The sequence below is a fragment of the Amphibalanus amphitrite genome, unplaced genomic scaffold (genome assembly GCF_019059575.1).
Source record: "Amphibalanus amphitrite isolate SeventyFive unplaced genomic scaffold, NRLGWU_Aamphi_draft 000046F_arrow, whole genome shotgun sequence".
NCBI lineage: Eukaryota > Metazoa > Arthropoda > Thecostraca > Balanomorpha > Balanidae > Amphibalanus > Amphibalanus amphitrite.
In genome coordinates, this window is record NW_024881542.1 from 1,022,948 (window position 1) to 1,040,345 (window position 17,398).

At 49.3% G+C, this 17,398-nt stretch overlaps 1 protein-coding gene across 2 annotated transcripts in view; it reads right to left on the minus strand.

Annotated features, from left to right (window-relative positions):
• The window catches only part of LOC122377525 (ras GTPase-activating protein raskol-like), a 115,530-nt gene that overhangs the window by 76,221 nt on the left and 21,911 nt on the right, over window positions 1-17,398 (minus strand). The window contains exons 2-3 of one of the 2 annotated variants that reach the window (XM_043357619.1): window positions 4,944-5,083; window positions 3,298-3,336 (exon numbers count right to left, since the gene is read on the minus strand). In XM_043357619.1, coding sequence (XP_043213554.1) covers window positions 3,298-3,336; window positions 4,944-5,083 — 179 coding nt within the window. The remainder of the gene's footprint in view (window positions 1-3,297; window positions 3,337-4,943; window positions 5,084-17,398) is intronic. The other variant, XM_043357620.1, reaches the window with a different exon arrangement.

Here is a 17,398-nt window from a genome sequence, read left to right on the forward strand (position 1 = left end):
ACAGTGCGTAACTAACTAGCAACATAAAACAAAAAAATCTATGTTTCGCTATCGTGCAAACGCAAGGTCCAATGGTTCAACTCGACACCAATTCCTGAACGTGCCGGACGCACATGGAAACCGACCATGAAACGATGCAGGTGACGGATAACAAACATTCCCAAACCATTCAGTAAGCAAAAAAAGCTGCACCTCCATGCCGCCACTGGCCAGTCCTGGTGGATATGCGTTGGATATGGCGATCTAGCCGATCACATATCTGCCAAGGCTTTGTGACTGCAGTGGGGGGTGTAACATGCGATGTGGCAGCTCACACCAGCCGGCTGGGAGGGGTGGAGTGGTGACTGGGGAGACGGTGGTGCGCTCCAGTGGCGGCGGAATAGGGGGTGCAGGGGGTGCAGCTGCACCCCCATCGAAAAACATGAGGGTGCAAACATATCTTTTTGCACCCCCAAAATCCGTACAAGGGGCCCATCGCACCATCCAATAAATTTTGTCCTGAAAACCAGTGATCGGGAAACGAACACTGATGTGGAATTATCCGGGATGTCCAATTATGGTCAGGAACGCCCCATGCTAGTCTTTGGGGCCCCCACACCGGCTAGAAGTGTCCCGAGCCGCATTTGGTGCTCCATGCGGCATCTGGGCCTCAGAGGGCCCTTTTATGACGATCTCTGAGGGCTCCCACGACAACCTCTGTCCCCTGGGGCCCTACAACGGCCACTAAGGGCCCTCATGACGACCGCTGAGGATCCCACAGAGACTCCAGGGCCCCAAGGAGACTCCAGGGGCCACGCTGGCCTCTGAGGGCCCTTATGACGGCCTCTGAGGGCCCTTACGATGATCTCTGAGGGCTCCCACGACGACCTCTGTCCCCTGGGCCCTATAACGACCACTAAGGGCCCTCATGACGACCGCTGAGGGCCCCACAGGACTCCAGAGGCCCCGCTGGCCTCTGAGGGCCTCTACGACGGTCTCTGTGGGCCCATTTGGCTTCAGACGGCCCAGCGACGGCCTCTGAGGGCCCCAACACAACCAGGCTGCAGGGGCTATGATGGCATCTGAGGGCCCTGCAACGGTCTATTGAGGGCCCTAACGATGGCCTCTAGCGGTCTTAACAAGGCCTCTGAGAGCCCTGCAAAGGTATCTGAGGGCCCATGAAGACCCTCACTGTGGCCAAGGACCCTCATGACGACCTCTGATGATCCTCTCGAAGGCTTCTAAGGGCCCTCACAACAACTTCTGAGGACCCCAGGACGGTTCCTGAGGGGCTGAGGGCCCTGACGACGACCTCTCTGGGCCCTCCCTCACGATGGTCTCTAAGACCCAACGCAAGCTCCAAAGGCCCACGCTGGCGTCTGAGGGCCCCACGACGGCCTCTGAGGGCCTCGACGCAGGCAGGCTCCAGGGGCTATGCTGACCTCTGAGGGCCCTCTTGACGGCTTCTAGGGCCTAACGAAGGCTTCAAGGGCCAACGCTGGCCTCTGAACAACCCTAGCCTCAGAGAGTCTCAACTCTCAACTCAACGCAGGCAAGTGCCAGGAGACATGCTGGCCTCTGAGGGCCCCGCAGAGTTCAGATTCAGAGGACCCAATGACCTTTGTGGACCTTACGAAATACGAAGGTCTCCGAGGGCTCACGCAGGCTCCTGGAATTCCGCACTGATTCTCAGGCCCCATGTCGGCTTGTTGAGGCACTTAATCTTCTCTTGGTGCCCCGTCGCCGGCCTCTGAGAGTCTCAGTCATGGGTCCTACACCGGCTTTTATGGCCCCTACATCGACTCTTGGGACTCATGACCATTGACCCATGAAATGTGGGTCTAAGCAGCTTCTAAGAATCCCCATGCTGGTTCTAGTAGCCGCCAGCCGAATATTTGGGCTCACTTGCGAGCTCCTGGGACCCCGTGCATACCTCAGGGGTCTACCTGCCTCTAAGACCCCACACATACTTTTGGGGCTCAAACGCTTGCCCCTGAAGGGACCCCTTTCTTCTATTCAGTCCTCCATACCGGCTCTTTAGGCTAAACATCGGCTCCTGTGGCCTCCATCCCAACTTTGGAGGGCCTCCATACAGGCTTTTTGGGGGTCAGATGCCGGCTTCTGAGAACCCTCAAAAGACTTTCGAGCCTATACTGCCTTCTGAAACATTTAGCAACTTTCAAGGGACCGACCCTGGGAGGGCTCATTCAGTCTGGGGAGTCATGTAGGTCTCTGGAGGAGTCTCTATGTGGTCGGTTTCCAAGGGGCTTCTAAGCACGGTCTTCTTGGAACGGTCTCGTAGGGCCCTCAATGGTCCACTGCGGATCTACAAAAATGGTTTGAGACGCTGCGGGTGGTGGCTAGACAGTGGCGCGGGAACTTCTTCCAGACTGGGGGGGGGGGGGGGTTGAACCATAATAGAGATCAACCTAGGGTACCCCCAAATCTAGTTTTATCACCGGTTTTAGGCCACTTATTTTTTCAGACTTTGGCCTTTTCAACAACAACAAAAAAAAAACGAAAAAAATGCAAAAAAGTGAGGCATTCCGTCTCAGCTGAGTGAAGAAACTACCGTTTTGGCAACCTGGAGTAAAGGTTTTAATCTGCCAAATGAGTTGCCAAGCCAGTGAAAGAGGTGGATTTTTCACTTAAATGCTTTCTTCCTTTGTGACCCACAACCCCTAATTTGGGGAGGACAAGCTGCCCAACGGTTCCTGACCTCATGAAAAGTTGTGGGGCACCGCCCCCAGGGCCGCAGAGTTATGGGGGCACACTTCCCCCACTGCCCCTCCCCCGGTTCCCGCGCCTATGTATGAATCTATGAAATTATGTTGGTAGATTTCCGATTTCAATTCCTCCAGCTGGGGGTTGGGGCCGGGGGGCTCAAATACATTACGAGCCCCTCAGCCGAAAAGCTGGGGGGCTCAGCCCCGCTGGCCCCCCCCCCCCCCCCCGGTTCCCGCGCCACTGTGGCTAGACTAAAAGATTAGCCGATAAAAAACTAGCTGCATTTGCTTCTTTATGCTTTCATTATTTGATATAGGTAGGTACACTGCAATTTCAAACATTTTACAAAACTTTTGTGTATGGGATAGTTTCCCAAAACCTTTGTGTTTCATAAATCAATAATAATCACTCAAAAAAAAAAAAATGAAGGGGGCCCAAAACTTCCAGAGGGGCCCCTTGAGAAAACTTTGCACCCCCATCCAAAATTACCTTCCGCCGCCACTGGTGCGCTCTGGTCACTGCTACACACAACATACGATCGGGGCGGGGTGGGGGGAGGGGGAGGTCAAACGGTCATGCACCACCACCAACCTTCCTGGTGCGGGGCCGTGTCGGTGTGACCGGGAAAATCTGCCGACAGGGGAGTCGGTTCAGAGACGGAGCGCAGCCAGTCCGGTCTGTTAACACCACTCACAAGACAAAGTTCTATAGGCCAACAGAGCGAGTTAGGGTTAGGAGACGAGTCTGATATTACAGCTGCAAGTATAACTTTTGAAAAGAAAGTGGTCGAGTTAACACAGTAGAGCGAAACAGCACTGGAGAGTGGATAATGATTTACGAGAATAATTATCATCACGAGCTCTACTCTAGTACTTTCCGCATTACAACCCTCACCTTCATACACCATTGTCCCATTGACATTACACCCGCCAGAGACATCAGCCCGTTACCGGCCACTCCATATAAGACCCGTCCCAATTAAAGCAGTCCGTCTGTTTGTCTGGCGACAATAAGTCGGTGCTTTGTCGGTGCCGTTTCCCGGCGGCTGTGAGGTGCCGCTCTGGCCCTCTTTGATGAGTGGTATGACCTCGCCGGGCTGCGGTACGGTGTCCGTGACGGAGGCGATACCGCCTCAGCTGCAGTGACGGCCGTCACCCCGCAGAGCGGGACGCCCCGCCGCGGCCGACCCTCTCCCCCTATAGCGGGGGTATTACCACCGGAGAGAACCGTGACGAACGGGGGGGGGGGGTAGACGGTCGGCAGAATAACACAGGAAGGGCGAAATAACACAGAAATATTCCGTCAGTCACGTCAGCTGTCAAAATTCGCACCATCCAAGCAAATGGTTATGACTTACTGAAAAACTGAGCCATAAAGGTGACGTTCACCGCTCGTTATATATTGCTTATTGAACGATGATTTCACTGAATCATTTTAACGATGGTGTGATGTTTGCAAGAACTCATCAAACCTTTTCTTCTTGTATCATTGCTGATAGACTGATGTTTTCAGCAATAAACTGCAACATACCAAAAGCCAGGTGCTTGTCCTGCCCCGTCAAGATATGATGGCTATTAGATTTATGACCCAAACGATTAATAGCAAACTTCCTAACGTTACCGCTGACTAGCAATCAAATACGTAATGACAGTGGCCAAGTAGCCATTACATGGGACAGTTCCAGTGAATCAATTTGTCAACGCTCAACGACAAACGGGTTTTGTCAGAGTGTTCTGCGGTTAGGTACTTATGAACAGAAACATCATTATGAGACAATGTCAGCGACATGAATATTGAGCAATGATGTCATCGTCATGCTTTGTTTGGTGTTATTGATTACATATGGCGCAGAAATAAATCTATCACATGCAGGTCATTCGGTCCAACGAAAGTGCGACAAAATCGGAACGAATGGCGCCCAAAACTTCCAGTACTTGATATCATAGTGTATGCATGACTACAAGTTCCAGCACACCTGAGCGACCAAGCGTTCAACGTTGCATCTTCGTTGTCGTAGGCTTGGAAGACCTTTACTGCAAGGTGGTAAATGCGCATATAATTTGCATATAAGCAAGCATGGGAGTGAATATCAGACACCGTGGGACAGAAAGTGTGAGAACCCCTGATCCAGTGTTGTAAGTAAGCTGAAAGGTCGGGCACCAAGAGGTCGCGCCGGTCACTCGGGTCAGACACTCAGTGTGTCGCTCGGACACCCGGAGTGCCTCTGGGTCACTCACCGCCATCTCCTCGCTGCGGTAGGCGGTGAGCGTCTGCTCGTCCTGCAGCAGGACACAGAAGTAGGGCTCCCAGCTGAGCAGCGGCACGCCGTCCTGGTGCACCTTCTGACTGCCCACGTGGCCCAGACGTACCGGACGGTCTGTCGGCAGAGGGGGACGGACGGCGGTCAGGGCGGGGGAGAGACAGAGGGGCGGCGGTCAGGGCGGGGGAGAGACGGAGGGGGCGGCGGTCAGGGCGGGGGAGAGACAGAGGGACGGCGGTCAGGGCGGGGAGAGACAGTGGGGGCGGCGGTCAGGGCGGGCGGGACGGGGCACGTCAGGTCACAGGTCAGACTACCGTACACATTACACAGGTCCGGTCAGACTGTTATACGAATGGGGTATCTACTATCTGCAGGGAGAGATTTACGTGAAATATGTTTGTGTGATGCGACATTCATTACACACATATGACGTATGTGGTAATTTCAGACACATTTGACTCAGGAACAGGGATGATCTACAACGGCCCAACACAGAGTTGTTATCCTTCACACGTTTACCAGTCTCAGCAGCGCAGCGCTGATATGCTGCCACCTAGTGAATTACCAGTGAACTAGCCCACTACACTAGCGCCACCCTGAGCGCCACCACCCTCGGTGGAGCTAGGGCTACTACCAACAACAGGGCGATGTAGCGTAATCTGGACCGAAAATAGAACATGCACTGTGTGCAGCATTTATGAATCCTCTACCAACGTATGCAGGTGGTCTAACATGTGACCTGAAATATCATGCACCAATGGTGCAGGTGCTTCACCTACGGCAAGCCAAAATAGTGAGTCGGCCACGGGCGGTGCTTGGATAGACAGACACAGCGCTAACACCTAGCGGTCGAACTGTGAACTAACGCTTCCGAAAGCTGACCAAGTGACTGCAGTGGCAGCAGCAGCGCTAGCCCTGGAGAGTGCAACACGGGATGAGAGAGTAACACTGGAGACCGCAGCGCAGCACAGGCCACTAACACTGAAGACCGTAGCGCAGCACAGGCTGCTAGCACCGCGCAGCCGGGCTGCTAAACTCAACCCGCGAAAACAAGACTTGTTATCATTCATCATGGCCAAATTCCACCAATTCAAATTAGTTTTTAACAAGCCATTTAGTTAAGTATGCCATTAGTTTGAATTGTTATCTCATGACATTTCATTTTATACAATATTTTATTACATCACTCAGTTGCTTGTTGACTTTGATTCCGTGTATGCCATAGTTCATTTTGTAAAAGGCTATGTCGAGATTAACCAAGAAAGTTGGTAACTGGACTGAAAAGGTGTCACTGCAAAATGTAGTAACGCTTTTATGCAATAAATGTCAATGGAAGATTACCAGTCATATCGCGGTATGTGTAACCTTTACATGTTCCGTTACATGTTCCCCGGTCAGCTAAAGCAGAAAGTATCTGGGCAAAATGCAAGTTAAGTCTCAAGTTGACTGCCGTGACTTGTGTTCGATCATGATCTCGGCAATCAGGAAAGCCGCTTGGACTTTCCAAAGAGAAATAACAGGCAAGTGCGCTATCGAACCACGTTTGACAGCTCCGAGCTCGTGTTCTAGCGGCGAACCAGTCGATAATTTGTCGTCTAGATTAGCGGCCGGTTCGGGTTTTTGACTGCCTGATCAGCCAAAGTGTCCCGACAGCGAGCAATGTGTGTCATTGCTCTCCTATTTCCTCCCCTAACCCGTTCCAATTTGGCCCTTGTCGCTACCGAACTCGACGAGAGCATTGAGCACTGGCAATGAATCAATGTCCCTGAAGACTGGCCGATTCCTGGCTGACACGCGATGTGCAGCCTTCGCCTGCTGGTCGGTCACGATATCAGCACGGTGGTATGCCGCCCCACGGAGTCCCTGTATAAAACATGGCACGCGCGCCAAATTACACCGATGGTGAATCAGCGCCCTCAGTAGCAGCGGTGCCTCAGTCAGGAAAATTCAGCATTCCGTGCCTGTACTTCAAACGGCGACGAAAGACCGAGAACGCCAAGCTCCAGCGTTGCAAGCTAGGACTAGGGGAGAGTGGGGTAATTTGGCCGCTTTTTTTTAAATACAATATAACTTAAAATTGACGACATATTTCTGCATTTTCTCAACGCTGGCAGGTGTCGCATTCATTTTACTTTACTGGACAGTGAGCTTGAAATGATAGAGTAATTACTTATATTGAAATTGTGACGTATTACAAAGGTCTGCAAGGCGGCCAAATTGCCCCACTAGCAGGGTTATTTGGCCGGGGGTGTGGGGTATATTGGCCGGTGTTAGTTTGCGGTCGGGATTTTCTGTTATATTGCGAGTCAGCTTCAGATTCAGCAATGACGGTGTCCTATGACGCATTTGCCGCATTTTGGAGGTTGACTCAGGGGTCACAGGGGTCAAAATAGCCAAATTAGCGGCTCTAGATGCGATCACAGTTTTTTTCCGAATAACTTTTGAAGTAATCAAGCTAGGCCAAAACTTCGAGTACCATCGTAATTCTCTCGTCAGTCCGCATCGAAAGATATATGTGTTGACCTTGAGAAGTCAAGGTCAAAGGTTGACCTCAGGTCACGTTGCATCAGGTCGCTCGACCTCAAGGTTACGTGATTTCAAGGTCATCATGCATATCATTCGATGCGCCTTGGCGAGCTGAACAGAATGAGACCATTTGGGCGGCTGTACCATTTTTATGCAAGGATTTATTAGCAAAAAACGTTTGGTAACCTTTGATGATGTCACATGCTCTTACAGTTGACCAATCGAAAGTAAGGCATCGAAGTAGTCAAAGTTGGTCATGAATCATGTCATTTATGGTACAATTGACCATGAAAACTCGGCCGTCCCAGCATAGTGACCATGAGCGCACCGGCCAAGTTGCCCCGCTAGTCCCGGCCAAATAACCCCATATTGCCATTCTGAAAATTTTTGTATATTAAGTCATCACGGCTATACGGAATTAGATAAAATTTCTCTTGGAACCGCTGAACACCCCCAAGAATGGCGCTATAATGTCTGAATTCGTTTTTAGCCCAAACACTACATGTTATACAACTTTGTAAACAGAAGTAAAAGTTACCATTTTCTAATGAAATTAACCCGCGCCGTGCTGGGGGGGGGGGCGTTTTTACGCCCCCCCCCCCCTCAGGTTTTTCGCGAATATCTCAAAAACGGCGGCGCGCAGCGCCGCCGTTTTTGGTACACGTGTTCCTACATCATTTCCGCACATGTTGTGAAAATTTCAGACCTAGGCCGTTCAAGGTCAGGTCACCAGGTCACGTCAAGTGACCTTACCTCAGAAAAAGTTCAAAGGCTCGCTATAGCTACACCGACTGAACGATCACTTTGAAACTTTCAGCGATTGATATGAGTAACAGTATGTATAAAATGTATATCTCGGATTTTTGATATCTGTGACCTAAGGTCAGGTCAATTTTGCGACCTCTCCATTATAAGTCAATGGGAGAAAATTGAAACGCGCCTCTTTTGGACGAATATCGTTCAAAACGCTCTCAAACATCGGTTCATAGGTAAACATGACACACTGAATAGGAAAAATGCACCTGTGACCCCTCTGTGTGCCCCTGAGGTCATCTCAGGTCATGAACGGTCGCCAGCAGTTTTTTGGCTATAACTTTTGATAGAGACGTGCTAGAGCGGTGAAAACACGTCAGATGTGTTCAGCTCGACGATACGGATCGACTGATATGCAACATGACCCTTTTCGGTCAGGTCATGACCTTGACCTGAGGTCAAATTTTCAAAATGACCTTTCAAGGTCAACAAATAGTTCATTCGACGCGTCTCGACGAGAGGAACACGATGCTGGCAAAAGTAATGTCATGGCGCTTATGAGTCAAAAGTTATTGACGAAAAAACGTTTTTCGTAAAAACGGCTATTTTTGGAGTTTTTGCCCTCTGGAGGCTAAACCGTTGACCTGAGGTCAAATCTGAGAACATTACTCAGAAAGGTCTGTAAAAGGGCTATCGAATGCGCTTTTCCGCGGCGCTGTAGCTCTATCGGTTCCCGAGATAGCCGTTGGCAGTTTCCAAAATGTTGAAATAGTCAACATTTTACCTTTGGTGACCTCTGGTGACCTGACCTTTGACCTGAACCAAAAAAATGACCGAAGTGTTTTCGTCCTTATTTTTGACGCTCTTTCGATTGCCGCTTACCGCGTGTCGCTACGTGGCCCAGGAGCCGAGTTAGACGGGGGGGCGTGAAAACGCCCCCCCCCCCCCAGCACTCGGCGGAAAGTTCAGGCCACCAGCACGGCGCGGGTTAACGTTTTATTAATTTTGAATAAAACTACGAGGGGCAAAGTTTTGACATTTGTCCTCCAGTTATTTCTACCCTTGACAAATGAATAGAGACTAGTTATTTCACTCACTTTTATCAGACATCGTACAGGTGGGGGCGGCCAATTTACACCACCGGCCAAATTACCCCACTCTCCCCTACCTATAATGTAAAATAAATGCATTCCTGTACGCCGCGTTACTGTCAAGTGATCTCAATTAAAAAATAACTTTTCGAATCAGAACCTTCACATCTTCAGGAACAAAGAGTTTTGAATGTCACATTTGTTTCAATAAGTAGGTTAAATAGTTCAATTTTTGATAGGCAATGACAAATACCTATATACTCCAGAAGTGGAGATCTCGGGGGGGGGGGGGTCGGGGGGTCAGGACCCCCCTGAAAACGAATTACTGCTATGTAAGTCAATGGTACTGCATCCAGCCGGCCTCCATCTGCCCGGCCTGGACCCCCCCCCCCTGAAATTTTGACAGATCTCCACCCCTGATTTACTCCCTAGATGTGTTTAATTAAATAGAATATTGGTATCGAATTCCAATCAAGACAAAGGTATTACGACAGAAAATTGTTTAACCCGCGCCCCACTGGGGTCTGCGTATAACACGCCCTACTGGGGGGGGGGGCTATTCATAGCCCCCCCCCCCTCCTAACTCCGAAACTACTGGGCCGATCGTCAAAATTCAAACGGCGTCTGATAGCCCCGGAAAAACTGTCGAGCGAAACCTAATTTCATTGACCTTGAGGTCACCGATGACGTCACAGGTCAGGTCAAAGTAAAAATTATTAGCATTTTGGCTTGTTCACGTTTTGGGCTCTGGCCGCCGTCTTACAAGTCCGATCAGGCTCATTTTTGGTTCACACACTCGTGAACAGATGTTCTAGATACCCTGAGGGTACCAAACTTGTACTTTGATTTTCAGCTCAAGGTCAGGTCATCACAGGTCACGAAAATATTATATCATGCCTCGGTCACATGACACATGTTTTATGGGCCATTTGCGCCAAAGATTTCGGATTTGATGTCGTCTGTGTCATTTGAGGTCATTTTGAGTCGAATTTAGCTTAGGGTCAGGTCACTTTCAGGTCAAAAAAGGTCAAATTTTTAAGTTAAAATTTTTCAACAAAAAAGGTGTCTATTGGATGCAGTTTGAGCTCAGGAACACGATGGTGCTATTTATATTGGCGTACGATGTCAAATACGTGCTGAAAAATTGATTTGAAAAATTAATAATTGTGATTTTTTTGCAATAATGCGTATAACTTGGCCATTTTTGAAGATATTTAGCTAAAACTTGCTAGAGTTAGTCATAATAACGCGTTCTATCACATATATTCCGGTTTTTTCGAAAAGTCAAAAACTTTTTGAAAAAAAAAATGTAAAAATGTAAATTTTGAATTTCATTATATGAAATTTTCAAAATTTTCAAAATTTTGAAAATCCGAGATAGCAGTTTGATAGCGCAGTCTATTCTGAGTCCTCTCATGCAAAGAAATTGGATCTAGCTTAAAAACTGAGCTCTTGGGAGCGATTGCCGTGGTTCAATGTTTTGCGTCGAAATCGGCCGAACATGACGTCACTCTGACGTCATTTCCGGCCGACCTATGGTAGCTACGAAGTTCAAATTTTGACACAAGGTGTCAAATTGATGCAGCCGAAGGTACTGAAAGTTTGGCGTCGATACGTCAAGCGGTTTGGAAGTTATTGCAGAAAAACGGGAGGGGGGCTATAAATAGCCCCCCCCCCCCAGTGGGGCGCGGGTTAAACACCATCCTTTTAGTTAGCCCTTTCACTTTCATTTCACCCATACGCATACGCTCAGACAATTTTAATTCGGGCACCGGTCGCTGGTTTTTGTGGTCCGGTGGCAGGATCCTTCCGACAGGGGAGGTTGCTCTCTCCTGTCTGTAATTGGGGTGGGCACATTGGCCGCGTTACTGCCGGGACAAACAATAGCGGACCCCGCGGTCTCCACCAAGGACAGCACGGCGGCAGCAGCGGTGTCCAGGCACCAGGGCGTGGCGGATCTCGGGAGGGCGTGTCAGAACGCTGGGCCGAGCGGCGCCGAGCAGCACCGACACAGAGCTGGAATTCGCCCCGCACCCCGGGAGTGCTAAAATTAGCAGCCTTGATCTGGAGCCCAGGACTGTGCTGCACTGCATGAGAAAAACGCAATGGACAACTATAACAAGCGTGTAAGAGCAAAGGAGGTAACAAAACATTTACTGAAATTCACATGCAGCAAATACCCATTTAAAAGCACGTTGCTGAGCGTAGTGGGTAAGCAGCAAACAGCACCAGTTTACTTTGTGGGACTATATTTGTCAGAGAACTCAGCGATTTATCAGTGCCCTGACCGGGCCATCATTTGTCACAATTATAGACGGACGAGTGGGCACCGTTTCCGTGGCCGCTGATCACCAATAAAGGAGTCGCGACAGAAAGCTTCAATCGATGATAAATGATGACGTGAGAATCATTTCTTGGTCTAAAACTTACGTCCAAAACTGTTATCACGAACATACGCGACTAGATAGGGCATGCTTTCCAAGCCATTGTCTTGGCACAAGTTTATGTTTGCGTCTTAACACCTACAGTCGTACATAAAAAAACAGCCTTCGAAAACGCAATTTACTTCAATAGGGTATGCAACTTAGCCTACATTTTTTTTTACATATTTCAGATTGAAGTTCTACGCCTTTCTGCCCGGTTGCATGGCTTGCTTTCTTATTCAAACGTTACATTGCACAGAAGCATGTGGCTGAAGCCACGTCTCATATTCATCAGATTTTTCACCCATCATCTGTATGTATGATCGGAACATTTGCTATACAAGTGCACTGCAGCGCTTACTATGCAGGTCATTGCGCAGCATTCTCAAGTGAAAGGGGCCGATTCAGCCCCTGGATCAGACTCATGGCAAGGTATGTTCATGACACGAATGTGCAGCTCCGCAGGAAGGAATGCGCATTGTCCCCATGCTGCCAATGCCGCCCCAACTGATTCCACGGCAGTCTTACAACTGCGTACCTGCAACCTTTAAGCCGGTTGTGCTTGCGACTGATGGGAAGATTCTTGCAAAGCATGTCACGCCAGTTGCGAGTCCAATGTCGTTTGTGTGCGTGTGGCTCACGTGTACTAGGCATAAATCAAATGCAATGTGGTTTGTCCGTTTGTGATTAGATAAAAAAGTATGGAAATTTATCCCTTGATATAGTCCCTGACAAAGATTACTGTAATCACATTCTAAGTGTATTCTATACTAGGTATTACTGTTGTGACTTCGGCTGCTAAACATCGACTCTGTAATGTGTTTAACTACAACGATAATGACAATTAATAAGCTGAATACCCATATTATCTATCGAAATCATCATCGATGACTGAAGATTGCGTAACAAAAAAACTTCAGAAGACCGGGCCCCAAGGACATCATATAATCACCCTAAATGAGCTCAACCACTTATCCCTCCATATCAAATAAGATATCACGAACTGCGAGGCATTACCAGCGGCTGATCAGCCCATAACCTAGCTGCCAACTGGGTCAGGAGTCTGCCAGTGGCGCGGTATATGCATTAACTGAAAACGTTGCATGAGCTTCTGCAACAATCCTGCCGGGCGGCACGCAACAGAAAACGGCATCTGCATAAAGATAGACTCACTGCGAGCCTCCCCTTCCCAGCTGGGCCAGATTTATCGCATCTGTCCCGGGTGCTTTCCCCGGCGATGATAAAGCCCGCAGACACGTCGTAAACAAAACGCCGAGTCACAGAGAGTGTGGGTAAACCGTGATAATGACAAGACGCCGGACTGTATGCACTCAGTACATCTCTTGAACAAACAAAAAAATAATAATAATCCACGGGACGTTAATGATCAGGTGGGCCTTCGATGAGCACCGCTAGGAGGCTGCCTGGTCTCCCGAGCCTTACGACGCCTATAACGACGCTGACGAGACTGGCGAGACTGGCGGGACTGGCGCGTCGGCGGCGGAATCCTGGGCCGTCGGAGGCCGGGCCGACATAGGCCACATGCCGCGGAGTTCCGCGGGCCGGCGGTAACAGGCGGGGTGGGAGGAGCCCAGCCATCGCCCAGCTGCCCGGGAGGTGACACAAAGACGGCGTATTAGGATACAGGGAAACTGGGCGACTGAGAAAGTCCAGAAATTAGGACTGATTTAGCTAATTACTGAAAGTCAATCTGCAATCAGTTACGCATGCATCAGTCGGTAACTCGCACAAACATTGCTTTGTCTGTAGCCAAGTTGTGCTCTCCCCAAGGCATACAACAGTGTTCCAGTATTCCATTGATTTACTATCAATTAACCCCTGCATTCGACATCCCATGTTATCAATAGCAAACACCATTATCCAAGTTGACATGTTTATCCGCCAATAGCATCCCTCGTCGCGCTATCATCCCCGGTAGTTTAGCCGGGGGCGTGCCGGAACTATCCCACGCTCTGACGCGCCCAACTCCAGACGGCGGCGCTTCTCACACAGCGGAGACTGTCCGCGACGGACGCGCACACGGCAGCGGACGTGACCGAACTGGCACTAATTGCTCTCAGCGATACTATCACGGTTTCACGGCCAATGGAAGTCGGAGTGGCGGCCGGGCCAGGCAGTCCGTCGGGCCGCGATGGCCGCTCGGAGACCGCGGGGATACCCGTCCGAGAGAAACATCGGTGAGTGACTCCAGCAACTTCAGTCTAAGTCCTCCAATAATCAGCTCAGTGACCTCAGTCGCATCAGTCGTTTCAGACACTTTTGCTGATTACGAGACTCAGTGAGGAATCAGCATTGAAAGGTGTTTCTGATTTGCTTTAAAAATGTTGGGTGCTTTACTTTGTTTGGTGCATCTGACCAATTAGTATAAGTACATATATGGTTGATGGCTGTGATGAGCATTGTTAGTATTATAGTTTTAGTGATGATGAAATAGCCTTTGCTCATACTTAATCGAAAAATGACGAAAAAACAGAATATATATAAAGTGACTGATATTTCGCCCTTGTGGCTTCTTCAGAGTGAATATTTAAACCATTCATGTTTGAAGCAGAGATGGCGAACGTGCGGAAAACATTCTTTGCACCACCGATCACAAGTTGTTGCTACCATAAATAACAATAATCCAATTTTAACACTTTACCCTAAGTACTAATCCTAAATACATCGAAGTCAATGATACCTAAAATAAAAAATAAAAAAATAAAAAAAAAATAAAAAAAGGCATAATTTACGATCACGATCTTCTCCCAGACTGCCAGCATAGGTATACAGGAATAAAATGACGCATGTTGGCCTAAATAAGAACACACACGATCCCTGCACAATTACACATTTGACACCGGTACCGAAATTTAATAATTACAAGTAATTGGGTCCTACACCTCGTACTCAAATGTATCAACACATCACACCGAATACATTACATACGTGCAACATGTACATATACAAAACACATCGATCGATGGTTGACAAAACGTAATCGTTCAGTGGAGCAGTGGCCACGTGTCGATCTGGCCGTTCAGAGAGGGCTGCCTATCCCGGATAGCCTGAGCCTCGGCTATCTTCCGGTCAGCTGCGTCTTTGCATCTGCGAAGAATGGTGACAAATAGCCGAGGCTCTGACTCATTCGGATGGCTCTCCCTCATATGTTCTCCAAAGGGAGTCTGCCTCGTACGATTGGTGCCGTCTCTAAAATGTTCATCAAACCTGTATCTGACACAGCGCTTTGTTTCTCCAATGTATGTCTGAGGAGGCCCGTCGGCAGCTGCGCACATCATACATGTGATCTGATAGACGACATTTTTCGTTGTGCATCGCCCATGTAGTCCATTGTTACACGTACGGCAGAACTGTTTACCTGCGCGACAGGGTGGGGGCTCTAAAGCCGAATGTACCAGGCGTTTGGCGAGGGTGTTGCCATTTTTCCACGATGCTGTTAAGCTGGGATTAACAGATTTCAGGGCCGCATCTACTTTCCGGGTCAGGCTGTCACTGATGAAAGGCAGTGACACATATATCCTATCCCTACGTTTGGGATGGGCTCCTGTGTGACTACGGGCACTTGTGCGGTCAGCTGTCGGATACTTTTGTCTGTTGTATTGTTTCAGAGCCTGACGCGCTATCCCGTGCAGCCAGCGTGGAGGGTAGCCGTTGGACACGAACAAGTCAAATATCATGTCAGTGCTGCGCTTAGCGCTCTGTGGGTCTGACGAAACCTTCAGGGCTCGTAGAAATTGGGACTTAGCGACCGACTTTTTAGTTTTGAACGGCTGGGCCGAGTCGAAAGGAAGTATAATGGATGCAGCTTCAGGTTTGATATGAAGCTGCGTTTTGTAGTGCCCGCTCTGGTGCACGCTGATCTGCGTGTCTAAAAATGCTATTTGTCCCCGAGGACTGGCTGTGTCGGAACGTTCGATGGTGAATTTGATCGTGGGGTGAACCGAGTTGACATATTCGAAGTAAGCTGAGAGCTCCTCCGAACCATGTGACCAGACACAGAAACAGTCATCGATGTAGCGCAGGTACAGTTCTGGTTGAGCGCGGTTTGCAGACAAATAAATGTCTTCCAGCGCTCCCATAAAGATGATAGCGGTGGACGGGGCTATACGGTTTCCCATGGGTAACCCGAGGGTTTGTTTGTAAAATGATTGCCCAAATCTTAGGTAGCTGTTGGTGAGACAGTGCCTTAGAAGAGGCTCTACGTCTGTCCAAGACAGGTCAAACAAATTGATGGTCTCTCTGTGTTCCTGTAATAGATTCATCACCGTTTGTACAGCCTCATCTACAGGTATATTCCCATATAGGTTAGTTACATCTAGGCTGAAGACGATCGTACCTGGGGGAAAGCCGTTCGGATACGTTTGGCTCAGCCGATGAAGATACGTGTCGGTGTTTGGCAGGTGGGCAGGTACGTATTGTAGTAGCTGAGAGATGATCTGATCTAAGAACCATGTGACCTTGTCAAGGGGGTCCCCACACGCTGACACGATGGGGCGGAGCGGGACGGATGGTTTGTGATTCTTAGGGAGACCGTAGAATTCCGCAGTGCGCGACCCCTATGGCAGGAGGGCTTGCATAAGTGACTGATCTACCTTGTTGTCCATAACCGATTTAATAGTTCTTTTGGTTGAGGCTTCTAATCTAGGAGTAGGGTTACTAGGTACCTGTTCGTACTGATCAAGTATATCCCTCGCCTTTGCCATGTAAGTGTCTTTGTTCATCAAAACGAGGCCTTTGCATTTGTCTGATGGTTTGACAATGATGCTGCGGTCGCTGGCTAAGTTACTAACAGCTTCTTCTTCTTCAGGCGTTACATTAACTGCTGGGAGTCGGTGGTTACGATATAAGCCCATGACTTTACGTTTCAGTTTGGCCATAGCTCGCTCTGTCTCTATAGGGGCAAGGCGTGGAACGGAAGCATCATTATCAGCGAAGTGAGGCCTTAGAGGACGATCACTACCGACATGAGGAGCGCTGGACCGCCTCCGATCAATGTCCACTTTCCAGCGGAGAGCATACATCGCCCTCTCAACACCCACCTCTACATCATTGAGAGTTTGCTTGGTGATACGTTGGGTGATCGCAAATTTCGGGCCCTTTTCTAACACTGCAGCCAGGTGCGGCTCCAGTTCTACACCGGTCATGTTAAACAGTTTGTGCACCGAATCATTCCTGCGGCACTCGGACGCCATAGAAAGTGGCGGCTCACCTGAGTGGATTGGCTGTTCAGGAGCAGCCAGGGGCGGACATACAGTGATCCCGCTGTCAATTGCATCATACCAGAGCTCGGTGTCATTAGTGGTGTGGGCGTTAGTTCCTTCCAGAGTAGAGGTGGCATCGAACCACACTTGTTCGTTCTCTTCTTCCTGTAGGCACGAGGTTCCCCGGGACTGAGCAGGATGTTGCGGATGCCTCTCGAGTGGTGTGTCAATTTCCTCTGTTGCGTCCCACCAGATCTCGGTGTCCTCTTCAGTGATGTGAACGGCGATTTCTGTTTGTGAAGAGACGTCGAGCCACACTTGCCCATTCTTGCCATTCTGTAGTGGTGAGGTTCCTAGGACCTGAGTCGAATCTTGAGGCTGCTTCTCGAGTGACGTGGTAGGCTCCTCTGTGGTTGA